Below are 25,892 nucleotides of genomic sequence, written 5' to 3'. Positions count from 1 at the left end.
GAACAACATCCAATGTGGGGCAGTCTAGAGTCATGGAAAAAAACGCAGCGCCAGTCCCCAGGGGGGCTCAGTGATGTTCTGACTCTGTCCCAAAGGGATACAGGCTGCAATCCCTCAGTATTGCACCACCTGTAGCCTCACCTTTTCAGGCTGGCTCTTCTCTGCCCAGCATGGGGGACGGCGAGCCAGGCCTAACGCACTCAGCGCTGGCAGAAGAATCATCCTTTCTGAAGCCTGGGGGGCGGGGTGCTTTCACTGCACTGTAGGGCCCCTGTGCTTGTCTAAAATGCAGTGATGAGCGGCAGGCTGGGGGGGGGGCCGCGGGGGGCTGGCAGGGGCTAGGAAACCCAACACCTTTCAGCAGCTGGTCTGAACCCAGCCCAGGATTGGCATGAGCCAGAGAGGGGATGCAATGCACAGAACAGCTATCAGATTGTGGGAGCAGGGGGCCTTCTGCTCTTCCTAACGGGCATCTTCGAGCTCCCTAACAGCAGCCCCAGAGAGGCCACAGCTTGAACGGAGATGGAGGCTGGGTGGAGCTCTCCAGGGCAAGACCTGTGGCCAAGGGAAGCTGGCCCTGCAGCACCTTTATTAGCATCAATTTTCATTACAGAAAAATAATTTAAGAAGAATCAGGCTGGAGGACAACATGCCTCAGCTGTAAAATGCATCACCTGGCCAAGGCCTTCAGTGCACCCGCTCCTGACTGGCCACCACCTAGAGCTAGGCTATGGCACTCACACTCCCAGCCTCTCAGCTAGACAATGCCACCACCAGGGCCCAGCATTAGGCTCCTCCATACTCATCCTGCCATCTGCCCTCGCACTCCGACTCACCTCCCTTTGCTAGTCCCAGCCTGAAGAACAGTTTGAGCAGCAGCAGCTGTGGAGCATGAGTGGGCAAGGGTGCACAGGACTGGATCCTCCCAAACCCACCCTGGCATGCCTCCCATCAAATAAAAGCCACACCCCACTCCTGCCCAGTGCCTCCTAGCGAGCCCAGAACAATCGCCAGGAATTTAACCAGTCGGCCAGTGACATCCACCCCACTCTCTTAGGGTGGGACGCAAGCCCAGGATCAGATTTTACAAGGCAGGTTTCAAATGGACAGAAAAATTGTAGGCAACGCACCAGAAAGGGCACGATGAAAACATGGCTGCCCCAATTTCTGCAACTGTAAAACCAGCGCCTGCCTCTGTTGCTTCTCCCCCAGAGTTACCAGGGTCCTGGGCTGCCCTGATTCCCCAGAACTCAGAGCATGTCTTCCCATCTCTCTGTCTGCATTGAAGCCAACTTGGTACCGGGAGCGTTTGTGAGAGGTAATTAGGCATGGCAAAGTCCAAACATAACAGTTGGCATATGCCAAATCTCTTGATTTCAAATCAAGAGGACTCCAATTAAAAGTCATTTCAGCAACTGCAACATGAAATTGGTTTAAGGGCTGAAATATAATTTTCATTCTGAGAGAAGGTAACTCCTGCTGAGCTGCCATCAGTGGATGGCTGCAGAATACAGCTACAAAGCACGTGGGATTGAGTTTGTGTCCATCGTCCCCACACACACACTTTCTGATGCGGAGGGGAGGGCTAGAGCTCTTTTTTTTTAAAAAAAAGATATTTGTCCCCGCTTGATTTTTGAATTTGGAGATTCAGGTTTTCTCTGGGCTTGGAGACCTCTGTGGTGAATGAGGAACCAGTGAGGATGATATCGCAGGAGCCAGAAGTGAAAGCTGAACACCTGGCAGAAGGAAGGGTTTGTTCAGACTGTTACACTCCTGTGTTTGCTTTTGCTGTTTTATGTTTTGCAATTTTGTAATTGTAAACTGGGAATCATCACGCAGGTGTTTCTAGTAGGATCCCGCAGGGACTGGTTTTCCGCCCTATGCTATTTAACACTTGTTTCAATAAATTTGAAGAAAACATAAAATCGTCACTGATAAAGTTTGCAGATGATACAAAAATCGGGGGAGTGGTAAGTAATGAAGAGGACAGGTCACCTGGTAAACTGGGTGCAAGCAAATAATATGCATTTTAACATGGCTAAACGTAAACATATACATCTAAGAACAATGAATGTCAGTCATGCTTACACAACAGGGGCCTCTCTCCTAGGAAGCACTGACTGGAAAAGATTGGAGGATCATGGTGGATAATCAGCTGAATCTCTGGATCACTTCCAACGGGAATCTCGAGTAGAAGTAGAGGCGTTATTTTACCTCTGCACTGGACTGTTGGAATACTGTGTCCAGTTCTGAAGTCCAGAATTCAAGAAGGATGTTGATAAATTGGGGAGGGTTTAGAAAGCCATGAGAACAATTAAAGGATTAGAAAACATGCCTTACAGCAGGGGGCAGGCAAACTTTTTGGCCTGAGGGCCTCATTGGGTTTCAGAAATTGTATGAAGGACTGGTTAGGAGAGGGGGTTGTGGCCCAGCCTCCACATCCTATCCCCACCACACACATCCCCCCCAGGACCCCTGACCCATCCAACCACCCCTCCTCCCTGTCCCCTGACTGCCCCCTGCCACCCCATCCAACTCTTCCTCCTTCCTGACTGCCCCCCGGGACCCTAGTCCCCATTCAACCCCTGTTCCTGCCCTGACCCCCATCCACACCCCCACCCTCTGATCACAACCTCGAACTCTCCTGCCCCCTGCTCCGGCACCCCTTACTGCACTGCCTGGAGCACCGGTGGCTGGCGGCACTACAGCCGTGCCATGCTGCCACCACGCAGCACAGAGCACCAGGTCTGGCTGGGCTCGGCAGCTGTGCTGCCCCAGGAGCTCACAGCCCCACCGCCCAGAGCACTGTGCCGGCGGCAGAGTGAGCTGAGGCTGCAGGGGAGGGGGGGACAGCAGGGGAGGGGCCAGGGGCTAGCCTCCCACGACCAGGAGCTCAGGGGCTGGGCAGGAGGGGCCTGTGGGCCATAGTTTGCCCACTTCTGCCTTACAGTGATAGACTCAAGGAGGCCAATCTACTTAGCTTAACAAAAAGATGGTTAAAGGGTGATTTGATCGAAGTCTCTAAATATCTAAATGGGGAACAAATATTTAATAATGAGCTCTTCAGTCTATCAGAGAAAAGTATAACACGATCCAGTGGATGGAAGTTGAAGCTAGAAAAGTTCAGACTGAAAAGAAGTGTCAATTTGTAACAGTGAGAGTAATTAACCATTGGAACAGTTTACCAAGGCTCAGGGTGGATTCTCCCTCACGGACAATTTTTATATCAAGTTTGGACGTTTTTCTAAAAGCTCTGCTCTTCGACTGATTTTGAGGCGTTTCTCTCCTGTGTTATCCAAGGGGTCAGACAAGATGATCACAGTGGTCCCTTCTGGCCTTGGAATTTATGAATCTAACATCAGTGACTAACCCTTTGGATAAAGGAAGCCTTTGCAAGACTCCACCCCTTCCCTTTTAACTAGGGCTTTTAGTGCTCCCTTCATAGACATCCTGAGACTCCTGGACAGACATCCCCCAGAAAAACCAAGACAAGCAGACTGGAGGCTGCTAATATTTCTAAAAGCAAAAAAACCCTTTCATCCCCTGCTAGGCCCCCTGATCCAGCACAGACATGGTGCCCACACCCCATCTTGTATAAATGCTTTTCAGGGCACTTTAAGCAGACACTCCTCTATCCAGTCACCACTTGCACCAGGCCCTGACCTTACCACTGGGGCCTCCAGATCAGCCCATGCTTCTGCTTGGTCACTACTCGCCTGGCTCACTTGGGGTGGGGAATTACCAGTGAAAGACTAAAGCTGGTAGCCACCAAAAGGCAGCGCTGTTTGCTGGCTCCATGACATTGGACGGGAAGAGGGATCATCTCTCTGCCTCCTCCGGGAGAGGTGCCCATGCACCACTGCCTCTCTGGGTCTGCACCTTCACTGACAGTTTTAGGGCACTCCCCCCACACTGCTCTGTCACCAGCACTGACTAGAGTGGTTATAGCCACATGCATCTTAACCCAATGGCAACCCACACTAGGGCCTAGAGCTGTCAGGGGAGTTATAACCTCACTGTTACTCTCCGAGGCCAAATCGTCACTGGACACCAAAGCACCCAGAGCTGAAGCATTGTGTGGGGCAGTGTGAGAGGAACCTTGTGCTGCTATTGCTGGTCCTGGAGCCACTCTGGAGACAGAGGAATTCATGTTTCAGGATAGTCCATGCTGGCTCCACCACATCGACAGGAGGGGGAGGAAAACCTCTCCTACAGACAGTAGAGTCAACAGCTCCAACTGCTCCATAGAGGAGGCAGAGCCCCTGAATAGGAAGGGGCCATTTTTACAGTCACTTGGAAGAGCAGAACAGTGTAAACACAACTACTGGAGCACGTTGGGTTTTAACAGCAATCTCTAGCCCCCTGAGCAGACTCTCCAGCAGCCTGCACCTGGGGCAGCCATTACCCTAGCACAAAGTGAGCACAGACTGTGTCTGAAATGCCACCATACTGAGGCAGGAGCATTTCACATCAATGTAAATGACCTTGGGGTGCAGGCCCACAGTATCAGGTTCCTCAACTACATACCCAAGGGGCAGCCAGTCACTATGAGCTCCATAACATGAAATTAAAGGGCCCTGACTCCCAAGTCACATCACACACCTCTGCACTGCTTCTCTGAAGAGAACACGACATTCGCCATCTTCTCAGGGTAAATACTCCATATGTCTGTTCAGATTTCAGATGTTTCATTAGAGTCTATTGAAAAGCCGAAGTGGCAGCTCATTTGAAAATCTGTAACAACTCCTCAGCTGCCAGCGTGCGGTGTGAAAGAGCAAGCCTGCTTTACCAGGAAGGGTGGGTCTGTTACAAACACACGTGCCGGAGTGACAGTGCACAGTGAGAGGGAGACCGTGGCACTGGCAGTCATCCAAAAGGTTCAAAGAACAGATTTATTTTCAGAGGGGAAAAAAAAAACACATTTGATTGAAGACTCCAAAAATATACGGGTGCTTATCCTTCATCTGCTGGAAGAGTTGTGAGCTGCTGCACAGAGCGCTTTGAACTCAGCATGCCCAGCCCCCAAGCACTGGGCCCACTACAGGCTGCCCCTCTCCCCACTGTAAAGCCCACAGGATGCTGACTGCAGCAGAAAGCCAGATTCCAGCAATTAGGCATTTTACCCAGGACAGCGTCAAATTCCTTATTCCCCTTGCTAGCATCATGGGCGCTGGCGTCGGCGGCTCAGTCTGTGCTTGCCCTAGACCCAGCGCCAGCATGAATGGGGAGAGTTGTCTTTTATGTGAGCCTACACACATACACTAGGCTAGAGGCACTCACATCTCCTCCCCCAACCCCCCTCAGGCCCAGTGAGGGGGCACACAGTGCCAGTATTGTCTCAAGCTTCAGGGCAGAGCAGAAAGCAAGTGAACCAGAGTTAGTTTGAAAGAACAGCAATTAATTAAGAAAGGCAGCTCCTCTGAGCATGCTCTAGGTGGATAAGAATCAACTGTGAATCAGCTGTCAGTTACCAGCTGCTTGTGGCTACCTAGAGTCTTGAACATCCTGGACTGGGACTCCTGCTGGTGGCATTCTGGAAGGGTGTTCTGAGATCTCGCTGGGCTAGGATAGCTGGAGACAGCACATCACTCAGGGCTAGTGATAAGCAAACTCTGATCATTCACATGCTTTACAAAGAGGGAAAGCACCATCTTGCCTCAACAATTTAGTTATCTAGGAGTCTCTAGTCCCTCCTGCCCTCCCCCCATATACACACTGAGCTCTGTCTGGACCAGATCACCAGATGAATCAAATCCTTGTAGGAGAAGGGAGGGCCTTCAGGAGGGAGGCGCCTTCACATGGCTGCGAGTCCAGCAGAGGAAAGCAGGGTCAAGACCAGGACCAGGACTCCAGACTGGTAGACTTGGGGAATCTTAAATCCTTTTCCCATGTCCCACATCTAGAGACAAAGAGAACAGAGACACACTCAGCAAAGAATCAGGGCATCACACGGGGGCACTCACACAGTCTGCAACCGAACCCCAGGCATGCCAGGCCTCCAAAGCCAGGGCCATCAGTGCATTGCAGAAAATATGCAAAGAACAAGCCAGAGAAGGGAACAGCCCCTCTGACTATGGAGCTGTCGAGATCCCACTTGGAGTAGTGTGTTCTCTGCACTCCCTCCCATTTGCAGTCGGGTGTTCAGAACTGCCCAAGTGAGGAAGGGGCAGTTGAGCCTATGACAAGATCTGTAGGAGTCTCTAGGGTGAAGGGTGCAGGCTGCGCACAGGGGCAGTGCGAGCCCCAGCACTTAGACTGGACAGAGCATTAGAGATGCTGCTGCCCAGGATCATCCTGGGAATGGCCTAGATGACCCAACAGAAATGAACAACCTTTGATAATGCCCTGTGGAGTTAGCTACAGTGACTCATTCATCACACAAATGACAAACCCTGTCCCAGCGAAGCTGGTTCCAGCTGGTTTCTGACTGGCGATCAGCAAGTCTGCGAGTTTGTCACAGAGGTCACGGATTCCGTGGCTTTCCGTGACCTTTGTGACTTCTGCAGCGGCTGGTGCACCTGGCTCAGGGGCAGCTCAGGCAGCTCCTGCGCCAGCCGCACCAGCCGCTGCTGGGGCAGTCTCAGGCCACTGACCCCTGCAGCACCAGAAGAGTTTGGGTGTGGGACAGGGCAGGGGGTTGGGGCATGTGACAGGCTCTGGGTGGCGCTTACCTGGGGGGCTCCCCGGAAGCTGCGACATCCCCCACGCTCAGCTGCTAGGCAGAGGTATGGCCAGGCAGTTCTGTGCGAGGCCTCCGCCCAGAGCACTGGCTTCGCAGTTCCCATTGGCGGGGAACCGTGGCCAATGGGAGCTGCAGGGGCAGCAGAGGCAGCAGGCAGGGCTCCGCCACCCGCACTACCCCAGCACTCGCTGGGCCCCTGGGAAGCCCCCTCCCCATCCAAGTTTTAGTCACGGGTATTTTTAGTAAAAGTCACTGGCTGTGAATTTTTGTTTACTGCCCATGACTTTAAAATACCCGACTAAAACTTAGCCTTAGCCATCAGTAATGCACTGAGGTGGCAGGCAGCAACAGACAAGGCAGACCATCTTGTCTGTTCCCAGTTCTGCCACTGACTACCTGTATGAGTTTGTGCTAGTTACTTAGGCCTAAACTTTCTAAGCATCCACTGATGCTGGGTGATCAACCCAAGAATGTCCTGGTTTTCAAAGGTGTGAGGTAGCCTCAGCTCTAAACGAAAATCTAATGGAGACACCACTGGAAAAATCAGGCCCCAGATGTCTCAGAGTGAGCAACCACAGTTAGTCCACACTCCAGAAAACACTGGATGTAATAGTCACTCCGTGCCTCAGCTGTCCCTCTGTACATGGGAACTTCCTGACCCCACTCAGTATTACGCCAAGGAGCTCCACAGGAGAGCCAAAATCAGTCACAGGAGGCATCTCCCTTCTCCAGTGGGGAATCTTACCAGAGAGCAGCACTGCACCTAACCCAGCCACCCATGCAGTCAGCCCCATCCCCTCAAAGACAGGGAACGCAGCATTCAGGAGTCATTTTCCTCATCGTCTTAATATCTCTCTGATTGTGCCTCTGTACACGGGGTCTGAGTCAATCACCACAGTGTCAGACATGGACCTAGTTGGTCATTCAGTCTGCTGCTAGCCCTGGCCAATGTAGGACTGCTCCGTATCACATACAGGTGCTATCAGGTGATCAGAATATGTACCAATGCACTAAAAGTCTAAGTTAAGGGTGGAGAGAGCTGGAAATTTCAGCCTAAGCTGGCAGCGTTTTTGGTTTATGTTGCTAGTGCTGTGATAACAGGGCTGAATGTAGGCCCAGGCACAACAATAACCAGCTCTCCAGCAGTGGAGCGACCAGAGTGCATGCACGCACACGCACGCACATGCACACACCCCCAAATCCCCCCACCACAGCACTGCAATTTATTCAAGGAAATGCAACACCTAACAATGTAAGCATTAACCGTTCCCTGACCCACATTTGTGCAATGTAGCCATCAGCCTGGCCAGCTGTCAGCACTGCTGGTTATTTTAACATGGATTTGGAGGCCATTTCATTGCCTTTTTTATGTAAATACACAGTTACAGTCTTTCAACCCACATTTGACTCAAAGGCCCTAATGAGATGATTGTTAAGGCTTGTTCTATTTGGTTGACAGCAAGTCCATGAGCAAATGGGGCTCAGCCAGCTGGATCAATGCTGGAGCCCTGGGCCAGGCCTCATGTTCGCAGATCTGATCTGGAATTCTTGGCAGGCTGCAAACTGAACAATGTTTGCAGGAGTGTCAGCCATACCAGAGTCAACCAGTCTCTCCAGCTGCGGGATTTACAAAGCCCCCTCACCTCACTCCTCAGGGTGCCACTGATCACTACAGGGACAGCTCTGCCAGGTGCATGATGCGTTTCTTTCATCATAAGCATCTGGTAATACCAGAAGCAAGATACAAACTCTGGGAATCAATACTTATGCCACCAAGATGAGAACACAGTGGGCACCCAACGTGTGCAGCACAAATCCATGTTTGAAGTGCTGAAGCCACACTTGCCACACTTCCCCTAAAGCAGAAGGGATCAGGTCACACTATGAGCCAGCTGCCTCTGCAATTTTGATTTTGTAAAACTAAACATATTTGAAGTTACAGAAACACAAGACAATCGTTATCTGCAGCACATCTTGTTCCTACATTGCGGAGCCAATATTCTCTTCAGCTGTTTTTTAAATCTGCAAAGTTCTCCTTCACTGAGACGGTTTTCCAAGTTTCAGCCCAGGGAAAATATTAAGGGCTGGTTTCTATAAAGGGACTAAAATAGATCACAGACAGATGTAATATAATATTACTATATAATAGAACATGGCTATTGTGAGCTGATATTGACACTGAAAAACAGTCATTTTGGAAGATCTCACATCATCACAGGACAATGACATTACAAGCTGGGGATATTAAACAAAAGGTTACACTTTCAGGAGTGCCAAAGTGACTTAAGTCACATTGGGAAATGGGACTTAGACACTTCTGAAAGTATTACCCCAGATACCCACCCAAACCCCTGCACCTTAGACAGACACATACATGCAGCTCCATCAAGGCTACTCACAAGGTGTCGGATTCCGTTCCAGGTGTGGTAGGTGAGGGGGAAAGCCAAGGCAAACTTAGCAGAGTAGATAAGAGCAGGCCCCAGGCTGAGTGACTTCACAAATGCCAAGTAATAGGGGAACTGTTCCGGGAGAATCAAGGCAGCCAGACCAAAGAGAGACACCCCTGGAAAAGAAAGAACCCACAAGTCAAACCAGCTGCCAGTGTTAGGAAAGAGAAAGTCAGGAAAGAGAAAGCTCTGCAAGAGAATCAGCACTTCCCAGCTGAGAGCCAGGGACTCCTATTCCTGAGGCCTGAAAAGCCAGTGCTAACTCTCCACAAAATGAGCCAACTTCCTTCTCCCACTCTCCTGGTTCCTCTGTATCAGTACAGCACAACTCCCACAGGGAGCGGCCTTCAATTCTGCATGTCATAGTGAGGAGATGGAAGGAGAGTTACTTTTAGGTGATTATTGCAGGAGAGGTCACTTTTTGCTCTGACACACTTACGCCTTTAAGAACAATTCCAGTCACAGTCTCAGCTTTGCTAAATAAATAGTAACAGAATATAAGGTGTGAGGTCACTTTGTTACCACAGTATTACCCCCTGAAGTCAACAAGGCTATTAAGAACCTTACTGTTGGCCCCAGTCCTGCCAACACTGAAGTATGGGAGTAACCAGACTCATGCAAGTGGCCCCCAGTGACTATTCCTCAGAGCACAGTGACACGCTCAAGCATTTGCAGAATCGGGGCCTTAGAGCATAAGCCAAACTATCTGGGAATGCAAGTTTCAGAGGATCCCCTCAAGGTCTGAACTGTAAGAGAGGAGCTCCACCAGAAAGTCCTCTAGAGTCCAAAATAGGACAAAAATATGCACTCGCCAATCACTAACCAAACAGACAGTTTAGCAGGAGCCAGGCCCAGCCGCCCAATGGCACGTGCGGACATCAGTGAAGAGGCTGGCACACAAAGAGACGGCTTGACGTAAGTGAGCATCCTAGCTGGAGAAGTGGTGGCAGCTTCTGTCATTTCTAGGCCAAGAGGCTTTTTACAGATGGTGCTGCCAAAAGAACGGGAGTGATGAAAGAGAGAAGAGCTAGCCAAGCCGTGACTCAGTGGAGCCCGACTGCTCTCCTCTGGTACGCGGGCTTATGCAGCTCTATCAGCAGCAGTGCCAGTGCCTCTAAGCCAACTCGCTGCTTCCCAGCTCAGCCATTCGTGGTTTCAACGGCCTCTGTGTTTGCCTTGAGACAGTGCAGGAATCAAGACAGGTTTCAGAGTAACAGCCGTGTTAGTCTGTATTCGCAAAAAGAAAAGGAGTACTTGTGGCACCTTAGAGACTAACTAATTTATTTGAGCATGAGCTTTCGTGAGCTACAGCTCCGATGAAGTGAGCTGTAGCTCACGAAAGCTCATGCTCAAATAAATTGGTTAGTCTCTAAGGTGCCACAAGTACTCCTTTTCTTTTTGCAGGAATCAAGTGCTCATGTAATTGCTGGCCTGGCCAGTGAAAGCAGAGCTCCCTGCTCCGTTCCATTTTGTTGGCTGCACATCTGTCTGATGAGACAGTGCAGCCAGTGTGGGGTTACCCTTTGGATTCTAAAGGCCTGGGGAGAAGGCCTCTTGCTGCTCCCATGGCAGAGGTCAATGGAGGGCTCGTTTTGCAAGTGAGTAATAAATCCTCTTTTACAGGCAATGGCAACTCTGAGAGCTTGAACAACAACTAGCAGGTTCGATAGCACACTGGCTGCTGGCCAAGCACCCCGCACAGAAGGGCAGGCATTTCCCAGCCCTCTGGGAAGTCAGTAGCTTTGGGCTGCGGAGGATGACCAACGGGACCGCAAGGCTTGGGCCATGTTGACAAACCACCTCTCTGCCTGGCACAGTGGTGTCACTCTTCCTGGTATAGTATTACAGAGAAGGGCACATGGGCTAACTCAAAGGGCACTACGGAATAAACCCGCTGGGCTCACAAGATCCAGCAAGGAGATAAATTGCGCTGATATAACAGAGTGATCTGCAGCAAGCACTCACATCAGATTAAACACTGCTGTGCTCATTGTAACTCATTTCAGTAACTGAATTCAGACTCTGCGGCTCATGCTGCTGACATCTGGCACCTGGCTGGACCTTCAGCTTTTCTACTGGGAGACAATAATGCCTAGCTGCACAGATTAGCAATTCTGGGGTTTAACTCAGTGAAAGCCAAGAGGGAGGCAGGGAGCATATGGTCAGTTCAAGCCTTGAGGCCCAACCTACACTAGACCCCCTTCAAACAAGCAACTCTGTCTAATGAGTCCATCTGGAAGCAGCACCAAGGTTTCTAGTGCCATTTTTATATAAGCTTTAGTTAAACTCCCTCACTGGCAAAAACAGAGTTTTCTGGTCCTGTGACACATCTTTGCTGTGGATTTCATTTCAGATTCCACCCACCTTGTGGAAATCAAGTGTGGGGGGGGGGGGGCGGGTGTTGCGCCTCCCCAAAGACATTCCCCACGTTCCAGGGCCAGCTTTAAGAGTTAGAGGGGGAGGGCTGGTGAAGTTATCCTTATCAGCCCCTCACTTTCTCCCTTTCCTTCCTGATCATTTTGCTCCCACAGCAGCACACCACAAAGACCAGAGTTAAATTTGGTACTGAGTCACAAAAAAAGAGGGAAAGGCCTTAGGAGAATGAGGGTCAGAAAGACGGTTAAGGTTTCAACATTAGTGTTTTGGTTAAATGGCACAAGATCAAATTATCTGTCTGGACATGGTTTAGTGGCCCCAATCCTGGTGCCTCCTACTCCCCCACCCAGTGTGCATTATCAGGGTTTCTGTAGGGGGCCCTAACTGGGAGGCAGCTGCTATGTCTATATAGGACCTACACCAATAGGATCTTGATCCATGACTAAGGCTCCAAGGCACTACAGTAATACAAATAATAAATACCTGCAGAAAGCTTAGAAAACCCATTTGAATCTGAACTTGCTCTTTCAATTCATACCTGATGAGTGGCTTCCTCAGACAGGGGTTCTTGCTTGGGGCAGCGGCCCTTTAACAGGAAGCCATGGCAAAGCGAAAGCGAACACCACTTTGCATTTAAACTATTGCACCCCATGTGAGAGCCACAAGAGTGAGTCAGTCCCCACAGACAAAAAGTGAAGCCCTGGGAGGGTAAGTCACTTGCTCTGCGATTTCAGGCAAGGGAGTGGCAGATTTCAGACCAGAATGCAGGTTTTCCAACTCCCAGTCCCCCATACTCTAACCAAGAGAAAATGCTGCCTCCTTGACTTTCCCAGGAAGGGTACTACTTACATATGGCACACATGTGCAGGGCACCGGGTCTGACAACATACAGGAGTCTGGACACTGGTGTATAGGGCCTTGCACAGATACACAGTTTATATCCGCAGATACAAAGTGGATATCCGCGGAGCTGCAGGGCTCTAGCGACAACGAGCGAGACCAGCAGGACCATGGCCAGTGACCAGGCCCTGAACTGCAGCAGTGAAAGCAGCAGCATGTCGGGCTGCTACCTGCAGGAGCCAGCGACCAGCCAGGGCAGCTCCAAGGTGGAGGCTGTACCACCCCAGCCCTGCCCACTGGGGTGGGCACCAGGCTTACCAGCAGCTATCCCTGGTCCCACCGGCAGCTATCCCTCGTCCCACTAGTGTGTGCAAGCAGCTCGCATGCTCCCAGACAGGAGACCCGCACTGCTGGTGGAAGGGACAGGAGCATGCAAGCCACTTGCACACACTAGCATGACCAGGGACAGCTGCCAGTAAGCCTTGTGCTTACCTTAATGATCAGGGCTGGGGGCGGTACAGCCACACCAGAGGATCTGCCTGGGCTGGAAACTGCCTTCTGGGAGCAGTGGCTCAACATGCTGCTTTCGCCGCTGCAGTTCCTGACCCAGTCACTGGCCAAGTCCCTGCTGGTCTCGCTCATCGTCACTAGAGCCCTGCAACTCCGCAGATATCCGCGGATATAAATTGTGTATCCGCGCAGGGCTCTACCAGTGTATGTGGCAAGATACAGCTTGCAGAAGGAAAAAAAATGAGATTAGGAGCAATGGGTATTTATTTGTGCAGTCAGTACAGCCCATTACAGATCCCAGCTATGGCAACTACAGCTGAGACACTCCAACTCCTTGCCTTGAGGGCAAGGAGAGAGAAGGTAATCAACAGAATAAAAGTCAAGTTGTATCAGAATTAGTGACTGCGAATTAAAGCTCTCTATACTGATACTGACCACAGCCCGTCTAGTCCCAAAGGTACCTGAGGCAGAGAATCACACACCTGCACTCATTGCAACACCAGTGCCACGGTGGGCGATGGACATCAACATGGGCAGAGACCACCTGCAAAACAATAGACCTCGTCAGAAAGATGAGCCACTCCTCGAGTGTGGGTGATATGCAAACAACACATCTGGGGTGTCTGAAGCATGCTAGAGGTGAGGTTCTCTAGAGAGAGGCTTGAGGTAATGTGAGGATGAAGGACTGGCTGGGCACTGGGAACTCACATAAACCTGTTGAGAAGGGGCACAGAGGCAGAGGCATGACCGATCTGTTCCCAGACAGCTCTGTGCTGCTGGCTGTGTATTTCTGCAGTCAGAATTATTCAAGGAATCTAGCCAGAAGGAAAGGAAAATGGGTGGGGAATTTGCAGGGGTGGCTCAAGAATGACAAACCCCACTGGCAGGAATCCTGGGAGGGAGAAAGCCCATGTTTGCTAGGAGGGAGGATGGGGGGGAGAGTGCAACACTGCCGTCAATTCAGAGGGACAGGCCAGGATTCAGGCTCCTAGACACATATACAGAAATGAGAAAAATCCCAACACAACAGGAAATTCACCACAAGAGAATCAGATCACTGAGGTGGTGTGCTCTGGTGGCTTCACATGATCCCTTCCTGTGCCTCAGGTCACCCCAACACCCTTTGGACTCAAGGTTTTTGGGGGAATAATCCTTTGACCCAGTCTAGCGCCTTCCATCGAGGACGTCAGAGGGTTCTGAAGACATTAACTAGGGCTCACCACCCCTTGAGGTGGGGCAGTTTCATTATTACCATTGCAGAGATGAAGAAACTGTCACAGGTGGGAAAGTAACACTCTGCTGCTCAAGGTCTCAGAATGTCTATGACTGAGCTAGAAATACACCCAGGTCTCCCACTTCTCTTCCTTAACCACAAGGCAGGTGCTCCCTGATGACTAAAGGGAACATACAGAGTTCTTTCCAATGAAGGGGAGGATGATGAGGGTTAAGCTCTTTGCCAGACTCTGGGATGTAACCCCCAGAGATGCAGACGCCTCTGGAGTTCTTACTTGTAGATGGTGATATGAGGGGACATGGGACGGTTTGACTGGGTGTTTTTATCGCAAAATTGAGCCATCTCCTCCTTCGCTGCTGTTCCCATGGGGACCACGCTGGAACAAAAGGAGAGGCAGGAAATCAGAGAAGTAAAAGGAAGAGCAACAGAATTAAGTGACTCAGAGTTACCCTGTGCCCGTGGAACATCACTGTCTAAGCAGGGCTGTACCAGGTCCACAGAGCAACACTAGAGGGGCATTTCACCTTGCAGGACTGGTACATCCCATGGGACACTGCTCACCCATCTCCACATCAGCACAAGTCAAACAGTCCACACACAATGCCCCTTCCACTGAGCAGTTTTTTGCTCTTTGCAGTTTTATCCTGAAACAGGAAAGTTACCTGAACCATGGGCACAGTTCTGAAAATGGGGCCAGCTCATAGCTGCCCTGCAAGTCAGCACCTAGAAAAAGAACTAAAGGACGGAATAAACATGACATCAGGTCTGCATGAAGCCCAAGGAAGGTGCAGTGAGGCCATAAGTGAGAATGGCGATGCCAGGGAAGCAGGCTACTGACATGAACTCATCTCCTCCGTTCCCTGCTCAGAGGAGTATTTATTTATTAAAATTATTAAATCCATCTATAGGTGCCATCCAGTGGTCTGGGCACCAAGCCCACAACTTCAAAATTACAACTTTAACAAGGAGTGCCCATACATATAGCCACGTCAACCCACCCTCCTCAACAGCCTTAACCAAAAGGGGAAAGATAGGCTTCGCAATGTGTTTGGAAGGGTAACAAAACTGGGCCCTGGTGGACTTGTGGGTGGAGGGAGAGTTCCAAACTAGAACCCCTCACAAAAGCTGCCAGCTCAAGCACCTCTGCTGGTCTCGACTGCAGTAATGCAGCATGGATCTCTCGAAAAACAGGAGGTGAGAGAGTCAGAGGCAGCTCTAAGCATTTCATAATAAAACTTAGGATGGCGAGACAGTGCTGTGCTCAGTTCCATACTGATTTCCCTAGCTCTCCCAACTTGAAAAGCACCATCCACAGTCGAGTCTGACTATTAGCTATCTGATAACATTATATAATGCGGATACCATGCAATCTGCCCTTTACTGCCATGGTAATTGCACATTGTACCAAAGAAAGACCTTGTAATTTCATGTTCCTGAGATAACTCAGCAATTACTCTTACAGCCCAATTTAGCAAAAAGAAAACAAAAAACAACAGCTTCCCCCACCTCCCACCGAGCCCAGCTGTGCAGCTTGCATGGAGCACAGGAGGGTTTCTGTTAATCGTACCTTTGTTAGGTATAAAGTTACTGAGTACACTGCACTGCAGCTTACACAGAATGACAGCAGTGATGAGCAAAGCACAGGGATGCAACATACTGGTGCACCTGTGCGGCATGCAAATCCCGATCAATGCTATCCCAAAGCGCCTTCTAAAGTGAGCCTGCTTTTATTCCAGTTACACTATTCTAATCCAGCTGTGTCTGTACATATTCATCATTGACGCATTCAATAACAGACAATGCCCAGGACTAAAACACACCCCAGCCTCCACCCAGGAGTTTATTTTATTCCAGGACACAATTATTACCCCACAAAAGAAACACCTGCAGGTTATTTAACTAGCCACATATTTATCGTGTAATGACACAGTAAATACCCTGCCAAAACATGGCACCTGCCAGATATCGGAATGGTCAGAATTAATAAGCAGGTAGAACGTGCACACGCAGTGAAGTCTTAGAAGGGATCCCCTAGGGAGAAAGGAATTAATCCCTTTACTCTCAATAAAACCTCAAAAACTCACTGTCGCATAGAAAGGCTGGGGCTGAGCCGAGTCCACAGGCAACGCTGACCCACATGTCTGCAAAAAAGAAGACGGAAAGAGCTCTGTGAATGTCGGATAGACACAGAAAGGGGAAAATGCACACAATACAGGGGCATTTTTATAACCAGGAGCAGAGGAGACCACAGTGCAATGCCTGATGTTTTAAGAGTGAATCTGGGAGAGGAGGAATTATTTTTAACACTTGTAACGCTGAGCCTAGCTGTTGGGCAGAGTTTGGAGAGTTTAACTAAGAGTTCTCTCTTTATGATACCCTGTAATTACCATACTGAGCTGTAATACCTTGCTAATAAGACAGGCATCAACAGTACTCTGCACTAACAGCGAGGCTGATGCACGCCATTCTTCACCCTCAGGAGAAGTAATTATCAGGACTGGGTGGTAAATGTCCCAGAAAGGCATGCCTGCCAAGCAGTATGAAAAGAGCTGGTTCAGACTACAACTCTTCAAGCCTCTGAAATAAAGAGATCACCAGCTTTCCTCCTAAAAGCTCTTTTTCATTATATTGTTTCACCCTTGCCATTGGTTATTCTCTGAGTGTTAGCAAGAAGGCAGGTCAATGTCATGGCCCAACGCACACAGTATTTCAGGCACATCAACATTGGAGGTGGGAGATAAATAAGGTTTTTATGGTCCTCAAAGCAGTGGGAGCCATTCTCTACAGATCAATTGCAGTAATTGTGACTGACATTCAAGGGCATTTCTCCAGCAAGAGGGGCAGAGCCAGGCCTCCAATCCAGCCACAGCTCAAGAGTTTGCAGATGTGGGTTGGAATCTACAGCATCCACTCTCTCTCCTCAGTTACTGTCAAGGACAAGGCACAAAAGACAGCACTTCATTTCCTGGTGACATGATTAGAATTAAGTGTATAACAACACTCTGTACTTTCATCTACAGCACACTGACAAACATTAATTAACCCTCAGATGCATGCACACTGCATCTGCTCCAGCATCTCAGGAAATCTCCCACTGTTTCATTAACACCAGTTGGTAAACACAGCACTGGCATTTTTAACCATCCGCCAGCAGACCTGAGGACACAGCGGTAAAAACACCTGGGGGCCAGACCCTCAACAGAGCATCATAGCTCCATTGACCTCAACTAAGCTATAAATATTTACATAAATCGAAGCTCTGGCTCCTGGACACAGTCTACACAGATGGCAGAAGACAACAGATTTAAAAAAAAAAAAAAAAAAGAGACCGAGTATACAAAACGACCGGGTTGACGGCTCTGCACTCTGAGGATCAGCCTTATTTTACAATTTACTTAGTCTTTAGTGCAGGGACCTTCTTTTTATTGTGTTTGTACAGCACCTAGCACAACAGGGCCACGGTCCATGCCTGGGGCCCCTACGCTTTCCTGCAATTCAAAATAAAACAACAAAGAAGGGAAAGAACACACATTCGTTCAATGACTCGACCACGGTCATACTGTGAGTTAGCTGGCAGAGCCAGCATTAGCAATTCAGAACCGCCTGTCTCCCAAGATCAATTCACTGCCCCCTATTAATATAAGTACTGTCTGGGTTAATCTAGTTTACGGTTGCTCCATGCTCGGTTCCCAATGCAGTTGTCTGCAGTGTCTTTCATTACGGAGCTATGGTAATGACAACAGCAAATACTACCACAACACACGTTTAGGCTGGGGGCTTCCCGCATGGCCAGATTCCTCCCCTCATCTCTCTCCAACTTCTGTCAGTGGAAGATTTTTCTGTAAGCTGGAGGCAAACTGAATAAGGAACACAGCTAAACAAATCTGACAATTCTGCAATGAGGGGAGGAAGGAGGATCCAGACATTAGGAAGCAAGCAGGGATTCAGGATTCCCTACTCTGCCACAGACTCCCTGTATGACCTTGGGCAAGTCATGCAGTTTCTGTGCCTTAGGTCCCCATCTGAATAAAGGGGATAACAGCTCTACCTTGCCTCACAGGAGGTTGAGGATAAACACATTAAAGATTGTGAAGTGCTCAGACATTACAATAATTGGGGTCATATATGTACCATGGATAAAAAAAATTAGGAGTGCATCCGACAGTTTTGGGGGATGCAGACAGAAAGCCAGTTAGAAAATGTATTTATCAGCAGGGGAAGAGGGTATGTTAGCCTTAGCATATGTACAGAGACAGTCATCAGAGAGCACATTAAAATGCACCCATGTAATCCAACACAAATGTCACAATAAATACATGCATGGGCAAGTTGCTTCTACTTTAATGTCTGGGCTTAGTCTATGCACATCCAGGGGCCAATTTACCATTGTCCTACACTTTGTGGAATTGTTTCAAAGTGCTGCACAGTGAGTTTAGAATGCCACCAAAAAAAATCAGAATGACAGGAGTGTAATCTACTATGCAAAGTGCAAGGAAATGATGAATCAGACCTTGGCTGCTCACTTACAGCTGCCTGTGGCTTCTGTGACCGGAATTGAATCTATGCACACCTCAGAAAGCTTTCCACCCAAGCCAGCATGTTTCTTTCCATCCACACCACACCAAGCCTAAACTGTCTTTTAAAACAAAAAAGGTAAGAAAATATCTAGAAAAAAACACCACCTTTGTTAACCTCGATTGCAGTAAGAAAAAGTGTATAAGTAACTCAAGAGGGAGAATAAAGAGCCCTCTAATAGTACATCTTCTCCCTGCACTGGTAGTTATAGACCTCAGAAGATGGGGGAATCAGCAAGGTATTCCACTGCTGTGTGTTGTGGAATGAACTCAATGGTGTCTTCAGAGACCATGGATTCACAGTTTAGTGGCTCTCAAAGTGCTCCTTCCAGCATTGTTTGATTGCTGCATTGTCCTTGAGGAGGGTGGAGCCATCCTGGGAATGTAAGGGGGTTGGGCCTTTGGAGCTTGGCCCATATAGAGCTTTTGTTGCTTGAAAGAAGCTTCTCATGTCATCCTGGTCTACAAAACCCTGGATCTCAGAGGACCTTCTCTTGCCACCACCTGTTTTTGATGTCATGTAGCCTCCTTTGGACTTTGGCTTTGAGCAGATGATAGGCCTCATATTTTCGTTGGTTAGAGGAATCATTTTGCCAGTTACAGAATGCATTTCTTTTCTGCTGAATTAATGCTACGATTTCCTTGTTGTTTTTGTCAAACCAGTCTTGGTGCCGATGAGTGAAATACCCTATAGTTTCAGCACATGCACTGGGATCAACTTAAACATACTATTCACAGTGCTCTTGAATGTCAATGATATTGTCAGTAAGTTAGAGAGTTTCCCATCCTCTGAGGAATTACAGTATGCCATCACCCAGATAAAAATAATCACCAGGCCCAGACAGCATCCCAGCTGAGGTTTTTAAAAGCTGGTAGAACAATGCCCCAGCACAAACTTTGCCAATTCCTTGACAAAATCTGGACCTGTGAAGAAATTCCACATGACTTTAATGCCAACATTGTTACAATATTCAAGAAAGGGGACAAATCTTTGTACAGGAACTACAGAGGTATTGCCCTCCTCTCCGTCACAGGGCAGATCTTTGCCCGGATCCTATTAAACCACCTCCTCCCCCTTGCCGAGGAACTCCTCCCCGAACCACAGTGTGGCTTCAAGCCATCCTGAGGCACAACCAACATGATCTTTGTGGCATGACAGATTCAGGAGAAATGCAGAGAGCAACACCAGGAACTACTCATGCCATTCATCAACCTAACCAAGGCCTTTGACTCTATCAATCATGTTGCCCTATGGATGGTGCTGTGTAGGTTTGGCTGTGCATAGAAAATTATTTCCATCAGACTACTCTATGATGGGATGACTGCCACCATTCTGTGCAACGGCTCAGAGACCAAACCATTCATCATTCGCACTGGTATCAAGCAAGGCTGTGTCATTGCTCCAATACTCTTCTCCATTTACCCTGCCATGATCCTGAGTCTCACCTGCGATGGCTTTCCTGACGGAATCGGGATTGAGTATCATATGAATGGCCAACTCCTCAAACTCCTACGTCTCCAAACAAAATTTAAAGATCCCAAGAATTGGCATCACTGATTCAGTATGCAGATGATTGTGTGTGGAAGGATGACACAGAGGCCGACCTGCAAAGCACCCTAAATCTTTTTGGAGATGCCTATTACAGCTTGGGTCTCTCTCTTAATACCAGGAAAACCAAGGTATTCTACCAGCCCTCACCTGCACAAACTACTCTTCGTACTCCACAAATCACCATTAGCAGAGAATCCCTGGAAAAAGTGGACCATTTTCCATACCCTGGCAGCCACTTCTCCCAAACAGCCAGCATTGACACAGAAATTGAATACAGGATCCGCTGTGCTAGCACATTCTTTGGAAGACTACTCAAACGAGTCTTCAATTATAGGGATCTACAAACAGGTACCAAGATCTTGGTTTACAAGGCAGTTGTCATCCCCACCCTTCTCTATGGATCAGAGACCTGGGTAACCTACAAACAACATCTCAAGCAGATGGAGTGGTTCCAGCAGCACTGCCTCAGGAGGATTCTCAGGATCAGCTGGAAAGACCGACACACTAACATCAGCATTCTCTCTGCAGCCAACATCAGCAGCATAGAAGCACAGGTCATGAAACATCAACTCTGCTGGGCTGGTCACTGTGTACATATGCCTGACACTTGTCTCCCAAAGCAACTACTCTTCTCTCAGTTAAGCCAGAGAAGAAGGGATCATGGAGGGAAGCAGAAGAACTTCAAGGACATACTGAAAGTACACCTTAAAAAGGGAGACATAGATCCAACAAACTGGGAGGACTTGAACACAGAGGCAACAAACTATACACCAAGCCACAGCCCACTTTGAGAACAGACATGCTCATTAGACAAAGAAGCGACAAAGGAGGAAAGAAAGGGCACAACACTCCAGGCAACAACTATATCTCCTCCAAGATTTCACCTGTCACTTCTGTGGGAAAATATGCAGGGCACGAATCAGGCTCCTCAGCCACTTAAAAACCCCATCAGTGAACACCTTTGGCAGACATCATCATTGCATCGAGTGATAGCTGAAGAAGAGTTCTAGACCATGCTCAAGTCACCTCTTAACCTTCTCTCCAATAAACTAAACAGACTAAAATCCTTTAGTCTTCTACTGTAAGGCAAGCTTTCCAGCACTCAGATCACTCTTGTGGCTCTTCTTTGAATTTTTTCCAAATTTTCAACAGCCTTTCTCAAGCAGGGACATCAAAACTGGACACAATATTCCTTTACTCAACAGCAACATATTGAGATACAGCCACAGACTACGGTGAGATCAACCTTTGTCTGTTAGAGAAAACCAGAACTCCTGTCTACTAGAACCCATACGAACATCGAAAACCCATTCCTAGGACCATACCAAATTCACAGCCATGAAGAACGTGTCATGGACCATGAAATCTGGTCTTTTGTGTACTTTTACTCTATACTACACAGATTTCATGGGGGAGACCAGCATTTCTCAAACTGAGGGTTCCGATCCAAAAGGGGGTTGGGGGGGGGTCGCAGTATTGCCACGCTTATTTCTGTGCTGCTGCCTTCAGAGCTAGGCAGCCGGAGATTGGCGGCTGCTGGCCAAGAGCCCAGCTCTGAAGGCAGCAGCACAGAAGTAAGGTGGCTATGCCATACCATACCATTCCATCCTTACTTCTACTCCCAGCCAGTAGCAGCCACTCTCCAGCCACCAAGCTCTGAAGGCAGCACCACTGCCAGTAGCTGCGCAAAAGTAAGGGTGGCAATACCACGACCCCCCAATAACTTTTGAAGAAAAAAAAAACACACACACAGCACCTATAGGGGCAGGACCCCTACAGTTACACCACCATAAAATTTCAAATTTAAATATCTGAAATCATGACATTTACAATTTTTAAAATCCTACGACCCTAAAATTGACCAAAATGGACCAAGAATTTGGTAGGGCTTTACCCATTCCATAGGACACTGACAAAGGTACGTCATCATTCTGCCACACAGTGACTGCAGCAATGGCAATAAATGAGAAACCAGTCACAGATATACCTGTTGTTCAGCTACCTACCCTGTGCTGGTTACTACTATGCTGTGATACATTTAAAGGCGATCTGAATGAGGAAAAGTGCTTGTCTTTTGCAGGGACTGTTGGGTATTTGTTTTTTTTCCTAATTTATGACCAATGAAAAAGGCCAAAATAATTATACTGGTCCAACCCCTAGTGGGGATGAAGTTATACTCATATAAAGATGTCTTATACTGGGTTATTGTAGCTGTGTTGCCTAATATCCTGGGACCAAGGTGGGTGATGCCTGAAAAAGAGCTCTCTATACACTCCAAAGGTCCTCTCTCTCACCAGTAGAGCTGGTCCAGGAAAAGTTATCATCTCACCCACCTTATCTCTCTTATACGGGGATGAGTTATTCCCCTTCCTGTATGGGGATAAGTTACACCGGTATAAATGTGTCACACTGGGGTAGTTCACACCGCATTGCCTACACTAGTACAGTTAAAGCTGCACAACGTGTGTGTCGACACAAGCCCGGACTCACAGTTCTAAGATGCAGGGTCAGACTACCCAGGCATGGGCAGCTTAGATCCATTAGACAGTGCAACGTGACCATAAATGTCTGTCTATCTGAGCCCTCCCTATACCGCACGAGTGAGGGGAACTGATGATGCTGTTTAGGGACCTTCAGGATCTTTTGCTTATTAACACTGCAGAATTCCCTGCCCTTCCAGGGCTCTGTTTTTAAGACAAGACTATCACAATCTCTCCATGGCAGCGGGAGTTGGTCAGGCTTCACTGCAGGTCACGGAGGCCATTGACTTGGCCAGGTGCAGCACCACCATAGGTGACAGGGAGAAGCCAGGGGCAGGCTCCCAGCGCTGCCCCGAGCTCTCCAACAGTAGAAGCGCAGCCACATCACAGGCAGCCACCGGCCCACCCGCCATCTCCCCCAGGCCACCCCTTCCTCTCCCCCCTCCCCACATCGCATCGCCCCCCGAGCGCCCCTCACTCTCTCCAGGTCTCCAGCCTCCCCACCCCGCCCCCCCCGGGCACCCCTCACTCTCTCCAGGTCTCCAGCCTCCCCACCCCGCCCCCCCTGGGCGCCCCTCACTATCTCCAGGTCTCCAGCCTCCCCACCCCGCCCCCCCCGGGCGCCCCTCACTATCTCCAGGTCTCCAGCCTCCCCACCCCGCCCCCCCCGGGCGCCCCTCACTCTCTCCAGGTCGCCAGCCTCCCCCGCCCCCCCACTCTCTCCAGGTCTCCAGCCTCCCCGCCCCCCCCTCACTCTCTCCAGGTCTCCAGCCTCCCCACCCCCCCCGGGCGCCCCTCACTCTCTCCAGGTCGCCAGCCTCCCCCGCCCCCCCACTCTCTCCAGGTCTCCAGCCTCCCCGCCCCGCCCGCCCCCCGGGCGCCCCTCACTCTCTCCAGGTCTCCAGCCTCCCCGCCCCGCCCCGCCCCGGGCGCCCCTCACTCTCTCCAGGTCTCCAGCCTCCCCGCCCCGCCCCGGGCGCCCCTCACTCTCTCCAGGTCTCCAGCCTCCCCGCCCCACCCCCCCCGGGCGCCCCCCACTCTCTCCAGGTCTCCAGCCTCCCCGCCCCGCCCCCCCCGGGCGCCCCTCACTCTCTCCAGGTCTCCAGCCTCCCCGCCCCGCCCCCCCCGGGCGCCCCTCACTCTCTCCAGGTCTCCAGCCTCCCCACCCCGCCCCCCCCGGGCGCCCCTCACTCTCTCCAGGTCTCCAGCCTCCCCACCCCGCCCCCCCCGGGCGCCCCTCACTCTCTCCAGGTCTCCAGCCTCCCCGCCCCCCCCGGGCGCCCCTCACTCTCTCCAGGTCTCCAGCCTCCCCGCCCCCCCCCGGGCGCCCCTCACTCTCTCCAGGTCTCCAGCCTCCCCGCCCCCCCCCGGGCGCCCCTCACTCTCTCCAGGTCTCCAGCCTCCCCGCCCCCCCCGGGCGCCCCTCACTCTCTCCAGGTCTCCAGCCTCCCCGCCCCCCCCCGGGCGCCCCTCACTCTCTCCAGGTCTCCAGCCTCCCCGCCCCCCCCCCGGGCGCCCCTCACTCTCTCCAGGTCTCCAGCCTCCCCGCCCCCCCCCGGGCGCCCCTCACTCTCTCCAGGTCGCCAGCCTCCCCCGCCCCCCCACTCTCTCCAGGTCTCCAGCCTCCCCGCCCCGCCCCCCCCCGAGCGCCCCTCACTCTCTCCAGGTCTCCAGCCTCCCCGCCCCCCCCCCGGGCGCCCCTCACTCTCTCCAGGTCTCCAGCCTCCCCACCCCCCCCGGGCGCCCCTCACTCTCTCCAGGTCGCCAGCCTCCCCCGCCCCCCCACTCTCTCCAGGTCTCCAGCCTCCCCGCCCCGCCCCCCCCGAGCGCCCCTCACTCTCTCCAGGTCTCCAGCCTCCCCGCCCCCCCCCGGGCGCCCCTCACTCTCTCCAGGTCTCCAGCCTCCCCGCCCCCCCCCCGGGCGCCCCTCACTCTCTCCAGGTCTCCAGCCTCCCCACCCCGCCCCCCCCGGGCGCCCCTCACTCTCTCCAGGTCTCCAGCCTCCCCGCCCCCCCCCCGGGCGCCCCTCACTCTCTCCAGGTCTCCAGCCTCCCCACCCCGCCCCCCCCCGGGCGCCCCTCACTCTCTCCAGGTCGCCAGCCTCCCCGCCCCCCCCCGGGCGCCCCTCACTCTCTCCAGGTCTCCAGCCTCCCCGCCCCCCCCCGGGCGCCCCTCACTCTCTCCAGGTCTCCAGCCTCCCCACCCCGCCCCCCCCGGGCGCCCCTCACTCTCTCCAGGTCTCCAGCCTCCCCCGCCCCCATTGCTCCCCCCGCTCCTAGATGTCACCTCAACAAAGAGGCCGCCATTCCGACACGCCCCAAGGTCCGGAAGTGACCTCAGACGCACAAGGCACGTGCCCCGCCCTACTTACGCTCCCGCGGGGCGGGGTCTCGTCTCCCAGCGACCGTTCGACCCCCCAGCCGGGGCTCCTGGCCGCCGCGGGGGTCGGTCCCCGCCCGTTGCGCGTCTCCCTGGAGCGGGGCCGGGAGGCGCTGGGAGCCGGGACGCCTGGGTTCCGCTCCCCGCTCAGGCCCCGCTGCGAGCCGCGGGCAGGTCGCTGGGCTTGATGCCGCGCCCGTTAACCCCGGCAGGCAGGTGGCCCAGCCCGGCTCCATGTCTCGCGGGCCCCCAGCCCCGCGGCGGCGTCAGCGCTGTTTGCCCGGGGGCCGGGGCGACGGTGGTGCAGCCCCCGCGCTGATTTCCAGGGGCAGCAGACCTGGCGCGTGCCCTGCGGGTGTAACCGGCCCCTGAATGCTTAACGCGCATGTCACACGCGGGCCAGACGCTCCTGGCTCGAGCCCCAGAGGGAGGCCCCGGGGGGGGGTTAAATTAGATTATGAACGTGTAAAAATAAGTTATTTAGTTTTGAGAGCAAAGCCCGCGTCCCCGAAAGGTATTTCTATCCAGCTATGGGCCTCGAAGAAGAATTAACTACGAAGTCACTTTGCGGCTGGCTGTTTGGAAGCAGGACACAAACCCCAATTGGCTGCGAGCTCTATATTTAGGGTGTGTCTTCACTACCAATGTCAAAGCGCTGCCACAGCAGCACTCCAACCTGCCTGCGTAGCCGCAGCACCCGTGCTGGGAGAGAGCTGTAAAAAACCCACCCCCACAAGGGGGTGCACTGTCTATACTGTCACTTTACAGGGCTGAAACTTGCAGGGCTCAGAGGGGTGTTTTTTTACACCCCTGAGTGA

At 51.4% G+C, this 25,892-nt stretch overlaps 1 protein-coding gene across 2 annotated transcripts; it reads right to left on the bottom strand.

The window, feature by feature from the left end:
* Positions 1 to 4,873: 4,873 nt before the first annotated feature.
* On the bottom strand, positions 4,874 to 25,089 carry SDHC (succinate dehydrogenase complex subunit C). Of its 2 annotated transcripts, none has more exons than XM_084613872.1 (6): positions 25,067 to 25,089; positions 16,174 to 16,230; positions 14,364 to 14,465; positions 13,338 to 13,399; positions 9,082 to 9,245; positions 4,874 to 5,899 (listed from the first exon to the last, which is right to left on the bottom strand). In XM_084613872.1, the coding sequence occupies exons 2-6, from the start codon at positions 16,179 to 16,181 to the stop codon at positions 5,795 to 5,797; spliced, it is 441 nt and encodes a 146-aa protein (XP_084469998.1). In that variant the 5' UTR covers positions 16,182 to 16,230; positions 25,067 to 25,089; the 3' UTR covers positions 4,874 to 5,794. The 2 variants fall into 2 exon arrangements, with proteins under 2 accessions (XP_084469998.1, XP_084469997.1); XM_084613871.1 differs by lacking the exon at positions 25,067 to 25,089 and adding an exon at positions 24,982 to 25,063.
* Between the last annotated feature and the right edge of the window lie 803 nt (positions 25,090 to 25,892).

The sequence above is a fragment of the Lepidochelys olivacea genome (genome assembly GCF_965140295.1).
Source record: "Lepidochelys olivacea isolate rLepOli2 genome assembly, chromosome: 24".
Classification (NCBI taxonomy): Eukaryota; Metazoa; Chordata; order Testudines; family Cheloniidae; genus Lepidochelys; species Lepidochelys olivacea.
This window is presented reverse-complemented; position numbering and strand designations above follow the sequence as displayed.

What these genes read in the sequence shown, in the direction of transcription:
- SDHC (XM_084613871.1), bottom strand. Translation starts at nt 25,001, where the DNA reads ATGGCGGCCTCTTTGTTGAG. An exon ending in ATGGCGGCCTCTTTGTTGAG is followed by an intron (nt 16,231 to 24,981) that starts GTGACATCTAGG and finishes TCTTTTTTGCAG; the next exon opens with ACATGTGGGTCAGCGTTGCC. An exon ending in TGGTGTTGCAATGAGTGCAG is followed by an intron (nt 9,246 to 13,337) that starts GTGTGTGATTCT and finishes TTTCTTTTCCAG; the next exon opens with GGGTGTCTCTCTTTGGTCTG.